The 14612-nt window shown below is 34.7% G+C and overlaps 1 protein-coding gene and 1 long non-coding RNA gene across 2 annotated transcripts in view; one reads left to right on the top strand and one right to left on the bottom strand.

Annotated features, from left to right (window-relative positions):
* RNGTT (RNA guanylyltransferase and 5'-phosphatase) overlaps positions 1–14612 on the bottom strand; it is a 120097-nt gene that overhangs the window by 71274 nt on the left and 34211 nt on the right. The window contains exons 7-10 of the mRNA XM_034408958.3: positions 14278–14387; positions 10359–10460; positions 5742–5877; positions 2466–2537 (exon numbers count right to left, since the gene is read on the bottom strand). Coding sequence (XP_034264849.1) covers positions 2466–2537; positions 5742–5877; positions 10359–10460; positions 14278–14387 — 420 coding nt within the window. The remainder of the gene's footprint in view (positions 1–2465; positions 2538–5741; positions 5878–10358; positions 10461–14277; positions 14388–14612) is intronic.
* On the top strand, positions 3473–4001 carry LOC132711101 (uncharacterized). Its single transcript, XR_009621891.2, has 2 exons — positions 3473–3535; positions 3962–4001. It is a non-coding gene; the product is annotated as an uncharacterized LOC132711101 (long non-coding RNA).

Below are 14612 nucleotides of genomic sequence, written 5' to 3' on the forward strand. Positions count from 1 at the left end.
CACACACACACACATATGAGGAATGGGTAGTTAATGTCACTATACACTACTTTACAAGAAACTATCTCATTTCAGATGATGTAAATTGTGAGTCTCAAGTCTGCAGCCTAACAATGCTTAAACCAATACCCTAGAGCTGACTTTAAGGACCTTGCTTGTTAAGACATAATGGAATGATGATATATCTCTCTTAAGTGACTTGGATATACAACTCTAGATAAAAGTATTCTTAAATGTTACAGCAACTGCGTAAATATTGCTTGTGTACTATTCCAGTGTGATTCGAAGTATGACTTTTGAAGAATAACCAAATTTGGGTTTCAAATTTTTGAAGCCTTTTTTAAGATGAAGGAACCAATTGAATTCTCTGACACCTATTGTAGAAATGATATGAATAGGAAATGGGTAAATTAATTCATCAGATACTAAATTATCAGCTCAGACTTTGATTCTAAGGCCAGAATGCCCCATATTAATTTGTCTGACCTCCTGTAAAGAAAATTACATCTCTTCCCATTATTTAACATCCGAAGAATCCAATTTGCATTTAGACAGACCTTGTCTAAGAAAAAAATAACTGTCCTCATTTTGAACAGTACATTTTATTTCTCCTTTCAGAACATTAAGGAACTACTAAAGTAGTTGTACTCCCCAACCACCAAAAATCTTTGGACCAGTTGCTTTGACTAGCTTTTAATCTCATTTTTCCATTATTAGGAAGAGAAAGCTGCTTTCTGTTGTCAGTTAAAGAACCAAAAGTCATCAGCAATAGTACTTTTTATCTTCTAGGAAGAACAAGGGGGAGGACAGCTTAGTCCATTCATATAAGCAGTCTTGTGAGGGTAGCAAACAGTCTGGCCTGTGAGCATTTCCTTCTTTGCAAGTATAGCACAGCAGGATAATAATTAGCCTGGACTCAACTTTATTGTTGTTATTGTCAATACATTTTTTTGCATTAAATGTTTCCTATCTTATTGCTTTGCTCTCCTAGCATCTTAAATCTCTTAGTCTTTAAACAAAGAAGGAAGATCCATTCATTTAGGTGCAATTCCATTTGAGCAAATGTTTCATTTTTCAAGCCACTATAAATCGACTAACCTGACGTCCAGAATAAAACACATGAACAAAGGTGCCCCAAGTTTAGACATAATGAGAAAAGCTTATGTTTTAAAACTCCACCGTGTATAAATGTCAAAGAAAAAGATGACAGTAATAGCCATTACTTAAGTATGTAACGTGTGTACGTGCATACACAAATATGCACGCACACCTTCAAGTCCTTATCGATTCCTGGTAAAATGCCCGGATAAGTCCTTGCAGTTTTCTTGGCAGCTTTTTCAGAAGTGGGCTGCCCTTGCTTGCTTCCTAGGGCTGAGAGTGAATGACTGGTTCAAAGTCACACCACTGGCTTTGTCTCCAAGGCATGGCTACAACTCAGTCTCCCGGTTTCTAGTTTGGTGCCTTAAATCTCTAGAACAAACTGGCTTTCTGCCTATGTTACTTTTTGCCAAAACAAATATCATTAACCTTTTATTTTTGCAATTAAACCTTTATATCTAGCATAAAGACAGTTTATTGACTTTAACAAATCTTTACAGCTTGGCTGTAAATGCCGTTAATTTTGCTGTTAATGGCCCTTTTCCAATAAAGTCCTGCTTCTGCTTCTGCTGATAACATATAGGCTGAACTTGTCCTTCATTTGGAAGCACAACGCTGCCTAGAAAACTCCCATTAGAGGTTCCCACTGAATTCAATGTAAGCTAAAATATTTTGACTCAAACATTACTGATTGCAACCACATGTAGTATATTTTGCTTACTAATAAAATGTGTCCTGCACCACAGACCTTCCTTTCTTGCTTACTGAATCAAACAATCTTTTGCATCTTCAGTCCAACAACTTCTAGAATATCTTATTAATAGCTTTATTGAATAAGAATGAATATTCTCTAACATTGAATCTTTTCTGATAATAAGAAAAGCTATGTTCTCTCTGTTCAATAAGGCAAAAGGTAATTGTACTTCCCAAGTTCCCTAAATAAATTTATTTACTTAACTTACTTATTTGATTTCTATAGCCACTTAGCAGGCAACTCTAGTCTATCTACCTAAAAAATGAAGGTACACCTGCAGTTCTTCATCAGTTTCGTACATCTCCCCACTCCTTTTTTTAAAAAACATCAGTTTGTCTTACATAATTCTTCAAGAACTTTTAAAAAAGCTTTAGAACTCAGATTAGTTCTATCATTCAAACCACTGTAAACATATTTGAAAGTGCATTCTATATTATCACAAATATGGCAATCTATTATATGTTTTATATTATTTGACTGATGTAATTATGTGCCTTATTCTGATCTTTCCAATGGCACCTTTGATTTATCTATATTTATTAAAAACATTCCTCCCTTCTAAAACCTACAAGTTACATAGACAAATGGGCTAATCAAAATATAACATACTTACATTGAATTTTATTATGTCATATATCAAGTACCGAGGAACAACTTGACCATTTACCTTGTCAATTATCATTTCCTTAAAAAGAAAAGCAAAACAGTATTTTAATATTCACTCAACAACTTTGGCAACAGTTCAACAATTGATTTTAATTAAAAAATATTTTATGCAGATTTCCACAACTGATTTTAGCTAAAACATTATTTATATTGGACACTCTTTTCAACATGGTTGATTTATTTTTGTCTTTTGTCAAAATCAAGCAGGCAACTGAAAGAGATGAGTAGGAATAAAATGGAATGATGTAGCAACTTTCTTAGAATTTTATCATTTCTTTTTATCTTCAAGGATACAATTTACAATATCAAGATTTTAGCAATATTTTTTGTAAAGCAGATCCATTTAGAACTCCTGTTCATAACCCCTAGCAGAAAATAACCAAAACTGGGAATCCATAAAGATTATACCCAGATATTGTCATTCTAAGGCAAAGCTACAGCGGTACATTCATCTGAATAGCACATTCTACCTTTCATTAACATGAAATTAATCAAATCCAGGAATTGCAACATTACTCTGCTGAAGGCAATAATTATTATGAGCCATGATGCAGAATCTGACTCTGACCTTGAATCTGATGATGTTGCTCCTGTCTGTGCCTCAAGATTGTCAGCCCCAGGAATCAGTAAGCCAGGATTCAACTGAGGCTGAACAGTCACAGACGTGCCCTGTTCCACTAGAGCAGACAGGTAACTTTGCACACACACCCCAAGTCCTAGATGCATACTGAGTCAAGCAGAGCAACAATCCTTGATGACGCTCTTCACTAAGCAAAAGGTGAAGCATGAGTAATTGCAGACAGCTGTCTGCAGACAGATTTAGATAGCTCCTTTGCAGCCTTTGTTGGAGACCAACCATTTGGCTGCCCAGCTCAGGAACAGCTTCTTCCTGTTTCTTGTTTGTGATCCCTTGACCAGCTGACTACCTGATTTGGCTTTCTGTGACTCCTGGAAAGTATTTGGACTAGGCTATTGCTTTTTGGACTCTAATGACACTTTTCAGGCAAGCACTCTCTGGTAGGCATTTGAATTACATTTCAGTCTGTTGTTATTTACTTCAACTACAGTAAACAAGTTCTGAGTACTGTATCTGTGTGTGTCTGTAACTTTGAAAGAAAACAATAGGTGAGAACAACAGAAGTCTCTATGAAGATTTCTATTATCCCTGTTGTGTTGCTAAGAAAACAAAAAATAACTATGGCATAGTCGGGTGATGCTCTGAACTCCCAATAAAGAATTCTGAAGAACTAATAGATTTAGTTGCAAAGTGATTATCTTTAACAAGCACTTTATATTTTATTAGAACTATTCCTGACCTTGAATATGGTTTTCAATGCACTAAATAAAAACAGCTTTTATTCAGGTCAATATTAAACTTGTGCTGCAATGGATAATATGACCTCTGATTTATTCTTAAATGTCTTTTTTTTTTTAATCTTCTAGGTTTAGATGAAGAAAGAGTCTACTTCTGAAAGAAAAACCTCTCACACTGCATTGAAGTCATTGGTCCTGGGAAAAGATAGGGTAGCAAATCTGAAAAAGATATCGCTCAATGTTGAATTGAAAGTTATGGGTTGGGTAAGGGATCTTATTACTGCCTGTCAGTTTAAATAAACCCAAGTGTGAAACTACATAAAGTGATGGTGATTAAAGATTTTAAAAGATATATCATGATTCATTTCTTTCTCTACCAGCCACCATGAACATCATTGTGGTTACTGTAGAGACAAAATGAAGGAAAATGCCCATGTAAATTGCCCTGAGCTCCTGGACAAAAGGCAGAATATTGGTCAAATATATAAACATGCTTAAAATACACAAGAATTAAATCCGCTCAAGAAATGATGTGTAGATACATGTTGCTCTAACACCAGGGCATTTTTGTAAAGTTCCATGATAAAATAAATATAGTAGGATCTCCGGCCAAAGACAAATTTCAGTCTTTCAATTGGTGACTAACATGACAGTGACACATTTCACTACTAATGATCTATCACAACTTGTAGCATAAAGAAAACTTGCTTTGTAACGGGATTTTTATAAAATGATGTACTGCTGATACTTGTCACCAGACCAATTTTCTAGAATCTATAAAGTTACTTCAAATACGTTGGAAATGTGAGCATGAAGAAACATTTTATCATGTTTGGTGCAAATGTAAAAAACCCAAAACATTTTGGATACAAATGCACACACTAATTCAGAAGATTCTAAAGGTTAAAATACAACTGAAACCAGATTCTGCATGGAACATGCCGAGATGGCTAAATTAACTTCTTCAATTAGAGAAAAAACATCTACATTGATAGCTGACTGGTAACCCCATACAGATTTTTCACATGAAATGAGGGAGATTGCACTTATGGTTTGTGGTTTTGATGATTAGAAAAAAACTGTATAATAGAAAAAGAGCACTTTTTCTTTTCTTTGTAATCACACAGCAAGAATTAATTTTGTAAAGGTATTTCTATTTGCTAGGAGCCATGGTGGCGCAGTGGTTAGAACGCAGTATTGCAGGCTAATTCTGCTGACTGCCAGGAGTTCAATCCTGGCCAGTTTAAGGTTGATCCAGCCTTCTATCCTTCTGAGATCAGTGAAACGACGACCCAAATTGTTGGGAGCAATATGCTGACTCTGTACCCCACTCAGAGAGTGCTGTAAAGTGCTATGGGACAGTATATAAGCCTAAGTGCTAAGTCTAAGTGCTATTGTTGCAGAAGAAACTGGAAGCTTCTTTTTTCTGCTCTTTCTGCAGTTTTTTCTTTCTTTTCTCCTTTAACTCCTTATTAGTTTGTGCATTTTGTAAAACTTTTAATAACATTTCTTAAAAACAAAACAAGTGTTGATTGATGCATTTATTTGCTATTTCACCAAAGATCACTGCAATCTTAGATTAAAATAAAGTCATATTCGTTCATCTGTGGAATGACGGTACCAGAAAAAACAAGGAGCTATTTCTATTAAAATTTCTCACTTTTAATGGTTCTCTGATAAGGTCCAACTCTGGAATTTGGGAATAAAAACAATAAAATAATAATATTATTATAGTGTGGCAATAAGAAACCAATCCCAAGGACACATATTTGGTAAATAGCAATTTATTTTGTGAACCCTAGGAGTCTGCCCTACTAGGATAGTATCTGCGCTTTACCATTACAATAATCACTACAAAATCCAATACTGAATTTAAGGAAAGCATGATTCTACAAAGAAAACCTCTTACCCCATCCAAAAGAGTATTTTCTAAATGCACACGTGGATCTTTACGAAATGGAAACTCCAAATTAGACACATGAAACACAGAGTTATCTCTGTCAATCATATAAACTTCATTCTTACCATCAATTAACATCATATACCTAAGGGGAAAAAAGAATGTAATATCAATTGAAATTCTATTTCCTTCATAATGTTTACTCTATAGTTATTGAATCTTACCCCTCTTAACAAACTTTTTTTTTTCAAAAAGAAAGGGAAACTACTACTTTCAACTCAAGCTGAGTTTGAACCATTGGTTTTTTAGGATCATCTATTGTTCATGTAATTTCATACTACATTTGAAATGACATTAGGCAAAACAGATATACATAATTGAAAATTACACATTGCACACTCTTTAAGCAAGCAAGAACACAATGAATGCTAAAGCATAAATCTTCATGCTCAGACCTGCCTACAGCTTGCTAAAAATTGCATTTGTCAAGGCTGGAACAAAATGAAATTTTAAAAAAATATATTATATATGCTTAATATATAACATCATTGGAACAAATCTCTGTAATGCAGAAAAGCAAATGTGTCCAGTTACTTGCACGTACTGTTTCCCTGAAAATAAGCCCTCCCCCGAAAATAAACCCTCCCCGAAAATATTTAAGTGTATGCGCAGCCGGTCCCTGTCATTTCCTCTGGTTAGGGGGACAGAGCTGGAAATCAGGTAAGATGGCAAGAGGAGCCCCAAAATAATAAGACCTCCCCAAAAATAAGGCCAAGCACTTATTTCAGGGTTCAAAAAAAATATAAGACAAGGTCTTATTTTCGGGGAAACACGGTGTGCATGATTTATTTTGAACCAAAGGAATAGCAGACAACTTGAACTTCAGAGCTAAATACTTGCCAAGAAAGTCAATAGCAAATCATCTTGACAGACATACAGTATACAGTACACTCAAATATCCATTTGTAACTTGATGAACCATGGAATATACCTTAATGAATGTTCATGAAGCTCTTTTAAAAACTACCTGTAGAAAACTCCAGTATTCATTCAACATTAAAAATATTTTACTTAATATAGTTTACTATCACATTATCTTACTGCTTTCATAGCCAGGTAATTTAAGCCAGGTAATTTAAGCATCCTTAATCATTACTAAATCAATCTACAGTATATATTTTTATAGGTTTGGTGATTTCAAAATTGTAACTGAGAAAAAACTAAAACTTTATTGGAAATTTAGGCATTTCAGAAATTCAACCTGCCATGAGCATAAAAAAACCTCCTTTTTTACAACCCTGTAATCCATTAATTCAGGGTAGAGTGGGGGTGACTGGATGGAGCATAGCACTTACTGGCTGGATGCCCTAGGAGAGAAACATCTGCCTCTATTTAGGATTGCATTCTCAACCTTCCAAGTGGGAGGCAAGTGTCTTTACCACTAAGCTACCATGTTGCTCAAGCATAAATAACTGTTAATACTTTATATATTAATTTGTATGTAGTACTGAACTCATAATATACTAAATATTATCTTTCTTTGGGCTTTCTTTTTTTAAAAAGAAAAACTTTTATATGACTAAAAACTTTTTTCTTACCATAACCTCAGCCCCATGTTACATGGACAACAACAAGGACACTATTAGGACTATCATATTTGGACAAGTATTTAGAGCTTTTGGACAAGTATTTAGAGCTATTTTCAGTGGATTTTGTCTATCTAACATGAAATTATAATGCAATTGCCAACTTTCCAGTGTTTATGAGACTTTAAATTTTTCTATTCTTGCTACTTATTAGACACCACGATATACATATATATTTACCTGGATATATTTGTATTATAAACCAACAGCCATTTTCAGAATTAACTAAATTGATGTTTCATCTTTTTATTTAAATAATATGATTTTTTCTCTTTGGGTTTCTAGAACAATATTTTCCATGTTGGTATTGAACACATGTTCAGAATCATCTTAAGTTCAAGTATAAATGAGATCTCATAAACCTAAATTCTTCCCATTCCTGCATTAAAATATTGCATTGAAAAGAAGAAAAAATGAGGATGTAGTAATTTTATAAACTATCAGGAAGTGATTTCATTAACATCACTTCAAAGAGATATTTCATTTTACCTACTACATCCCAGCAATACTTTTGACCTGAGGAAAAAAAACTGTTTTATTTACTGGTTTTGCCTATAAGCATCTCTGTGCATTTGAGAAATGCAACCACTGTGATTTTATGCTGAATTACTTAAACCAATAGAAACCCCCAATCATCAAAATATTATTTATGCAAGTTAGAAGTTAATCAGGTTCAAATGTAACAACAGATGTTGCACAGAAAAGCAGACTGAGCTAGCATGTTCACATTTGGTTTGTTACAGCTAACAACTATGCACATGTTATTAAAATGCAACAATTATTTTCCAAAACAAAACAAAACAATTTCCTCAAGCTAAAGGAACATTGCCTCTATGTGTCTCTTTTAATAATTTCAGGAAATTACAAGTAAGCCTCAAAAGCAAAATTATTACATTTCCTAACAATTGGATTTCACGTAATCGGTTTTGGTCAGTTTGCACATTTCTATACATAAAATGTAGGATTGCCTTCTCATAACTGCCATTTATTTCGCAGACTACCAACATCTTTTTAAAATTATCTGTAGCTTTATTCTCCTAAAGATGAGTGTCTCATTACCTTTGCTATGCCATTCAGGCCTGAACATTCAACTCTACTCATTAGAAAAAACATCTGCTACAAACATTATTAATGAGGTATGTATCTAGGGACTGGAGAAAGCCACTAACCACCTGGGCTAATTATACTTTTTATTATAAAAGCCAAGAGCACCACATATAGAGAACAAACCTCTCCTTCCTGTGATAATTACCTTTCTTGTATAATTTCAATTTTGATAACCTACTTCTTCCAAAGTTATTATGTTTGTAAAACTATAGCTCCCTGAACTATTAAATTTAGAAGCCACCTGACTCCAAAATGACTCTGGGCAGCTTATATTTAAATAGGGGGGAAAAAAAGAAAGAATTAATCTAAGTATCTGCAAAAACTATCAACCAATCATTCAGGGTTCCCCAAATATCCTATCCTAGGGCTTAGGAAACTAGACAGACTTTTAACAACTTGTACAATATCATCAAGATAGCACCCAAATTAAGCTCTGGAGGTGTCACAACAGAGAAGGTATACCAGATGACAATCCCAGATGTTGGTTCACTTTCAAGTTCTCCTTCTCCATGGTCATCCTGGAGGATGTAGCATACAACAATTTCTGTTCCTACTCTAACAACAGAGTTTCATTTTTTAATTGACTATCTCTAATTTGTACAAGATGCATTCCAATTATGCTAACTTGGAAACTTAGCAATTTGTCTATTTTTAAAACATTGACACCTATCAATATGATATCAGAAAAAATACTAATACCAATAGGTAAGACAAAACAAACTTTTTTAGTGTTTCTCAGACAGTCCCAATAATTATCTTTGTACCAAGTTATTAAATGTAAAAGCAAACTCAAAAAAAAATGTATGGCTATAACCATATAAAAAATTTCCAACAATCAATTCAAAATATCTGAATCTTAACAATCTCAGAATTAGAGGAAAAATATGGAAAGGAGCTTAGCACATTTATCAAATGGCAATCCTACTTCTCAGAAAAGCAGATTAAGGCAAGCTGCATACATAAAGCAGCATTACTTACTCTACAGTTTCATCAAAATCACAGATTTTAATACAGAATACAAGACTTCTTCTTAAAGACTATTATTATACAAACGTAAGGCCCCATAGGTAATTTATTATATAAATTATATAATAATATAATATAAATTCATTGCCATTTTTTCCTAAACATTTTCTTACTCATTCGTTGTGCCTTTGAACATTTTCTCTCAAAAAAAATCATTAATAAAATGAATAAAACATATTGTGATCGGCCTATGGGACCTGACTTTTCGTATATCCTGTCTGTTGGGGAAAATGTACAAATGAAATATTCAGCCTTTGTCAATATATATTATGTTATTCACAGTTGGATGTAATCTTCTTTAAATCATCCTGACTACAGCTGCTTATTTTCTTAACAGGTCAGCTTTCATGTACTTCTGCTCTTAATTTTGGTTAATCGAAAGCATTAGTTAAGTACCCACCTGCACACTGACCAAAACAACCAGCACCCAACTGATCTTATGTTGTTCTTCCCCTATCACATTAGTGAATAAGGTTAATTGGGTGTTGCAGCATTTAATATCCCATGTTAGTACTATAAATAATTCATTGGTATGTGTTAAAAGCAAAAGGATCCCATTTTTATTTGGAGACAGACCTTAATAAGCACCATAGCATTTATACAATAAAAAAACCTTCATGGTAAGACAAAACATGCAAATTAAAATGAAAGATGAAAAGTACTGGTGTAACACATAAGAAGCAAGCTAAAAATATTCAGACTGAAGGTTTTGCAACCTTAGCATAAACTAATTTATTAAATTGTAAGGCTATATAAAACTGTACCAACAGATTTAAAAAAGAAAACAAACCTAATGTATCAGAATTACTGAAATAACTCCTTTGATTCACAAAGAACTTCAACTTACCGAGTTCCATCTGCTTTCCAACTTACTTTATAGGGCTTTTGCTCTAACAATTTAATATTCTGTTCATCCATGGAAATAGGCTGTGCCCCAGGGAATCCAGTCCTAATGAGAGGAAGTGAAAAAGGATCTTAAATAGTACCCAGTACCAACCATTTCTAATCAGTCTTTCATGAATATCAATTTTACTATGAGTTTGAAGGTAGGAATATTTTTAATAAGGTGGACAAAACAATCTTCTTCGTGCTCCATTTAATCCATTGCTGGATCTTCAGACAATTTCTAAATTAAAGTAGCTTTTGTTATGAAGATTATTTAGAACACTGCACACTATTTAACCCCATACCCTTTTATCATCATTTTAATACTGCAATTATAACATTAAAATGTAGGAGTTGATAGTTGAGGGTCAAGGATTGACAAGAATTAGTTGAAAATGATATTACAGATTGTTAGATAGCTGTCACACACCAGTGTAGAAAAATGAACTGTCGGTTCCTTTAAAAAGTCTGAAACTTTCCTCTGTTTTTCAAATGAATTGACTTGCTTTCAGATTTTTTAATGGAAGAAATAAATATTTTAGAAACAATGACATTTTTGGAGTAGTGCTTCTCGCATGTATGCTTTACATATAGCTAAAAGCTAAGTGGGTTTTGGGTTTGTTTGTTTTGTTTTATTTCATTCTAGATAGGGTCAGGCTGCTATAGATTTCAGAGATTCAAAGACAGCAACAATTGGACTATATGTAACCCATCTCCTCCCACTTATGACTGTATGTCTGTAACCTTGCTACTGGTATCCTTAAGATTTATATTGACTACTTCCCTATGACTATCACTAAGTGTTGTACCTTATGATTCTAGACGAATGTATCTTTTCTTTTATGTACTCCAAGAGCATATGCACCAAGACAAATTCCTTGTGTGTCCAATCACTCTTGGCCAATAAAGAATTCTATTCTATTCTATTCTAACTGAAAAGACTTTGAGGAGGCATGCATACCAATAAAGAAAACAAAATGTTATAAAATTAAAATATGGTAAATCTAAAAAAAATAAAATTAACTATATACCCTGTTTTCCCCAAAATAAGACATCCCCTGATAATAAGCCCAATCGGGCTTTTGAGCGCATGGCAATAAGGCCAAGCGCTTATTTCAGGGTTCAAAAAAATATAAGACAGGGTCTTACTTTTGGGAAAACACGGTAATATATTTCAGAAATATTTCCAGACAACTTGGGGGAAATACTATGTTTATTGGTACTGAGAAGACTAATATGGTAGTATGCACGAAGGACTTGGTGCATTATATACTGAGAAGCAAAACAAATATATCCAAACAGACATATAAGTTATATCATTCTTATTTAACTAGTACATTTTTAATAATATGAACAGTATAGTTCTTACACTCATTCATTCACTCACTGAAATAAATGTGGATTCTTCTCGGGTAATCACAGTTGATTCAATATTACTGAAAAATTCTCAGAATTAATTTCAGTGGAGTAAATTATAGATGTATCAATGGAATTTTAAAAACACAATTTTAATGCTGTACAGGTTTGTAAAAATGCTGTCCCTATAGCAATATTTTTTATACCAGCATCATGTAGAAGAGCAGACAGAGGGGGAGGAGGCAAAGTTAAGTGTGTCATCATCTTAGAGTTGTTACATTGCCACAAATCCAGACCCCCCTTGAATCCGTTGCCTCTTATCTACTGTCTATATAGTGCTGACCATTAGTTGACTAGATTCTTATGTATAGGCTTGAGTTATAAATTCTGAACTGCAACTTAATGAACATATGGTCCTGATCCTGTTATATCACCACATTTGAATCAACCACTTCATAAGAAGCTCATTTGATCTTATCTGAAGATGCTTCTTATTTCATTATTTCATGCCAGTTCCTTAAAAAACCCTAATGATATAATATACAGGTCCTCATTTACAATCAGGCCTAAGCAAGTCCCATAATCCTTAAATATTATCCATGCTAACTAACAGATTTATGAGAGCTAAAGTCCAGATCATCAGTCCACTTTGTTTAGCTGTATTTATTTATTTATGAGATTTATATGGCCATTCATCTTAAGTTAACTCTGGGCAGCTTAGAACAACTCTGAAATGAATAAATAAATAAATCATATAAACAATAAACAAAACCAGCAGAATTGTTTCCCTTGTGGTGCCTGCGGCAGGCTCAGCTACCCTCCTTCCATGCCTTCTACCCATAAAATCCCAGCACCTCAATAAAAAGCCAAATTTTAACAGCCTTCCAAAAGGCTAGAAGGCCTGTCAAATTTCCAGCAGAACGATGTTCTACAAGGTAGAGGCAGCTATGGAGAAATCATGCTTTTAAAGTCCTGTTAGATGACAAAATATCAGGGACGGGACCTAGAGCACACACATTCTTTCTGATCTATGGAGAACAACAGATATTCTCAGAGAAAGGTAGATCCACAAATAACCAGGTCCCATACATAACGTGTCAGGCTTTAACGAAACTAAGCAGGACCTTGGATTGCACCAGAAAACTGGAAGACAATGCAGCTTGCACAATAAGGATGAAACATGAACAAACCTACTGGTATCCAATATTGTGTATACTGCTGCATTCTGAACCAGTTGCAACTTCCAAATGTTTTTCAAGGGCAACTCCATATAAAACACATTGCAATACTTCAGTTGGGAGGTACCTAAGTCATGAGTGACTCTAAGCAAGGTCTCCTGGTCCAGGAAAGGCACAATTAGCACACAAGACAAATCTGTACAATCGAACAGAAGCCATGGAGGGCTCTAAAATTGGTTCAAAAAATCCAGTTCAGTCCAGGGAAGTTGAACCCCATCCAGAATCAAATCACCAGATCTTGGAGATATAAAAATTAAAATTGCTATTCTGTATTATCAGAGTTGAGCCAAAGTCAGTTCATCCCCTTCCAGACTCTTCTAGCCTCGAGGCATTCAAACTATACCAGAACACATCACTTACCTGGCCCAGGGTACAGATGTACAGACACTCAAAGATTCTACCCAATGTTGCATCTAATGCCTCACGCAACATTCCTTCAATCCAACTCTTCCATCATCCAAAACCCAACCTTTCTTCTTATACCCCATCTCCCCACCCCATTCTTGCTGTCACCTGGGAGTGGAGAAGTCATGCACACACCCAAAAAGAATGGGCCACAGACCCCTCTTAATACATACTGTTTCTCACACAAGGGGACCAAAAAGGATCCATCCACACCAAACAATCACTCAAACCAAAACCAAGCAAAAAACCCTCCTGGCTCATATAAAATCTCAAATGTAAGTGCCAGTGGCCTCCATCCCAAGTCTTTCCTGGTCTGCAAAAGAATCCAGCAAAATGGTTGCTTTACCATGCAGTAATTGGAACAGCAGTTGCAAGACACACAACAATTTCCCCACAGCTCTTCTGCTTTCTCCTGCTCCTGGTGCCACAAACTGCCTGATGCCTAGGCCATCAGCTCATCCTGTACCAGCCCAGCCAAGTCTATCTTTAAAATTTTCTATAGCAACATTCCCAAGAAGGTGGGCAAGAGCCAAGTCCTCTGGAGTTTATTCTGAGCCCCTTGTCAACTGAAGTAAAACAACTGATCCACTGCACTACTAAGCACAACCATTGAAATGGAGAGACCACTGCCCAACATAGTTCCACTTTTCTATGTCGAGAAAAGCACACAAGCCTCAAACTACTCAATCCACTGTTGTCTTGCCAGCTATCTGCGCCATTGTTATTGCTGCTGCCACTCGTTCTGTTCCTCCTGTTGGCCAAGCAACTGGCACCATTCACAACATCCCCAAATAAAACAAGTAGACATTCATCTTGGTGCCGTGATGGAGAAAATGTATTACAGAATATTCAAACTACATTTTAAAAATTATATTCACATACCCTTTCCAGCCACAAAATTGTTGGCATTTAAGTTGGATTTCTCCTAACCGTGGTTGAGTTGTGACTTGAGTTACACGTTTAACTGATATTCCTTCCAAAAACACAGCACCCTAAAATGTAAAAGAAAACATAACAATTTTAGAATACTATCAGCAACACTCAGAATGTTTCAAATTTTATTAAGATTTCAACTTTCAGTTAATTTAATTTTAAATTTAGAATTGATTTATTAGATTATGTGCCATCAAATCAGAGTCAATTCTTAGCAACCACGTAGATTTTCTCCATGAGGATCTGCCCTAACCCTAATCTCCAGATCTATGAATGATGCATCC

Source organism: Pantherophis guttatus, chromosome 1 (assembly GCF_059756535.1).
Source record: "Pantherophis guttatus breed Tessera chromosome 1, ASM5975653v1, whole genome shotgun sequence".
Taxonomy (NCBI): Eukaryota; Metazoa; Chordata; class Lepidosauria; order Squamata; family Colubridae; genus Pantherophis; species Pantherophis guttatus.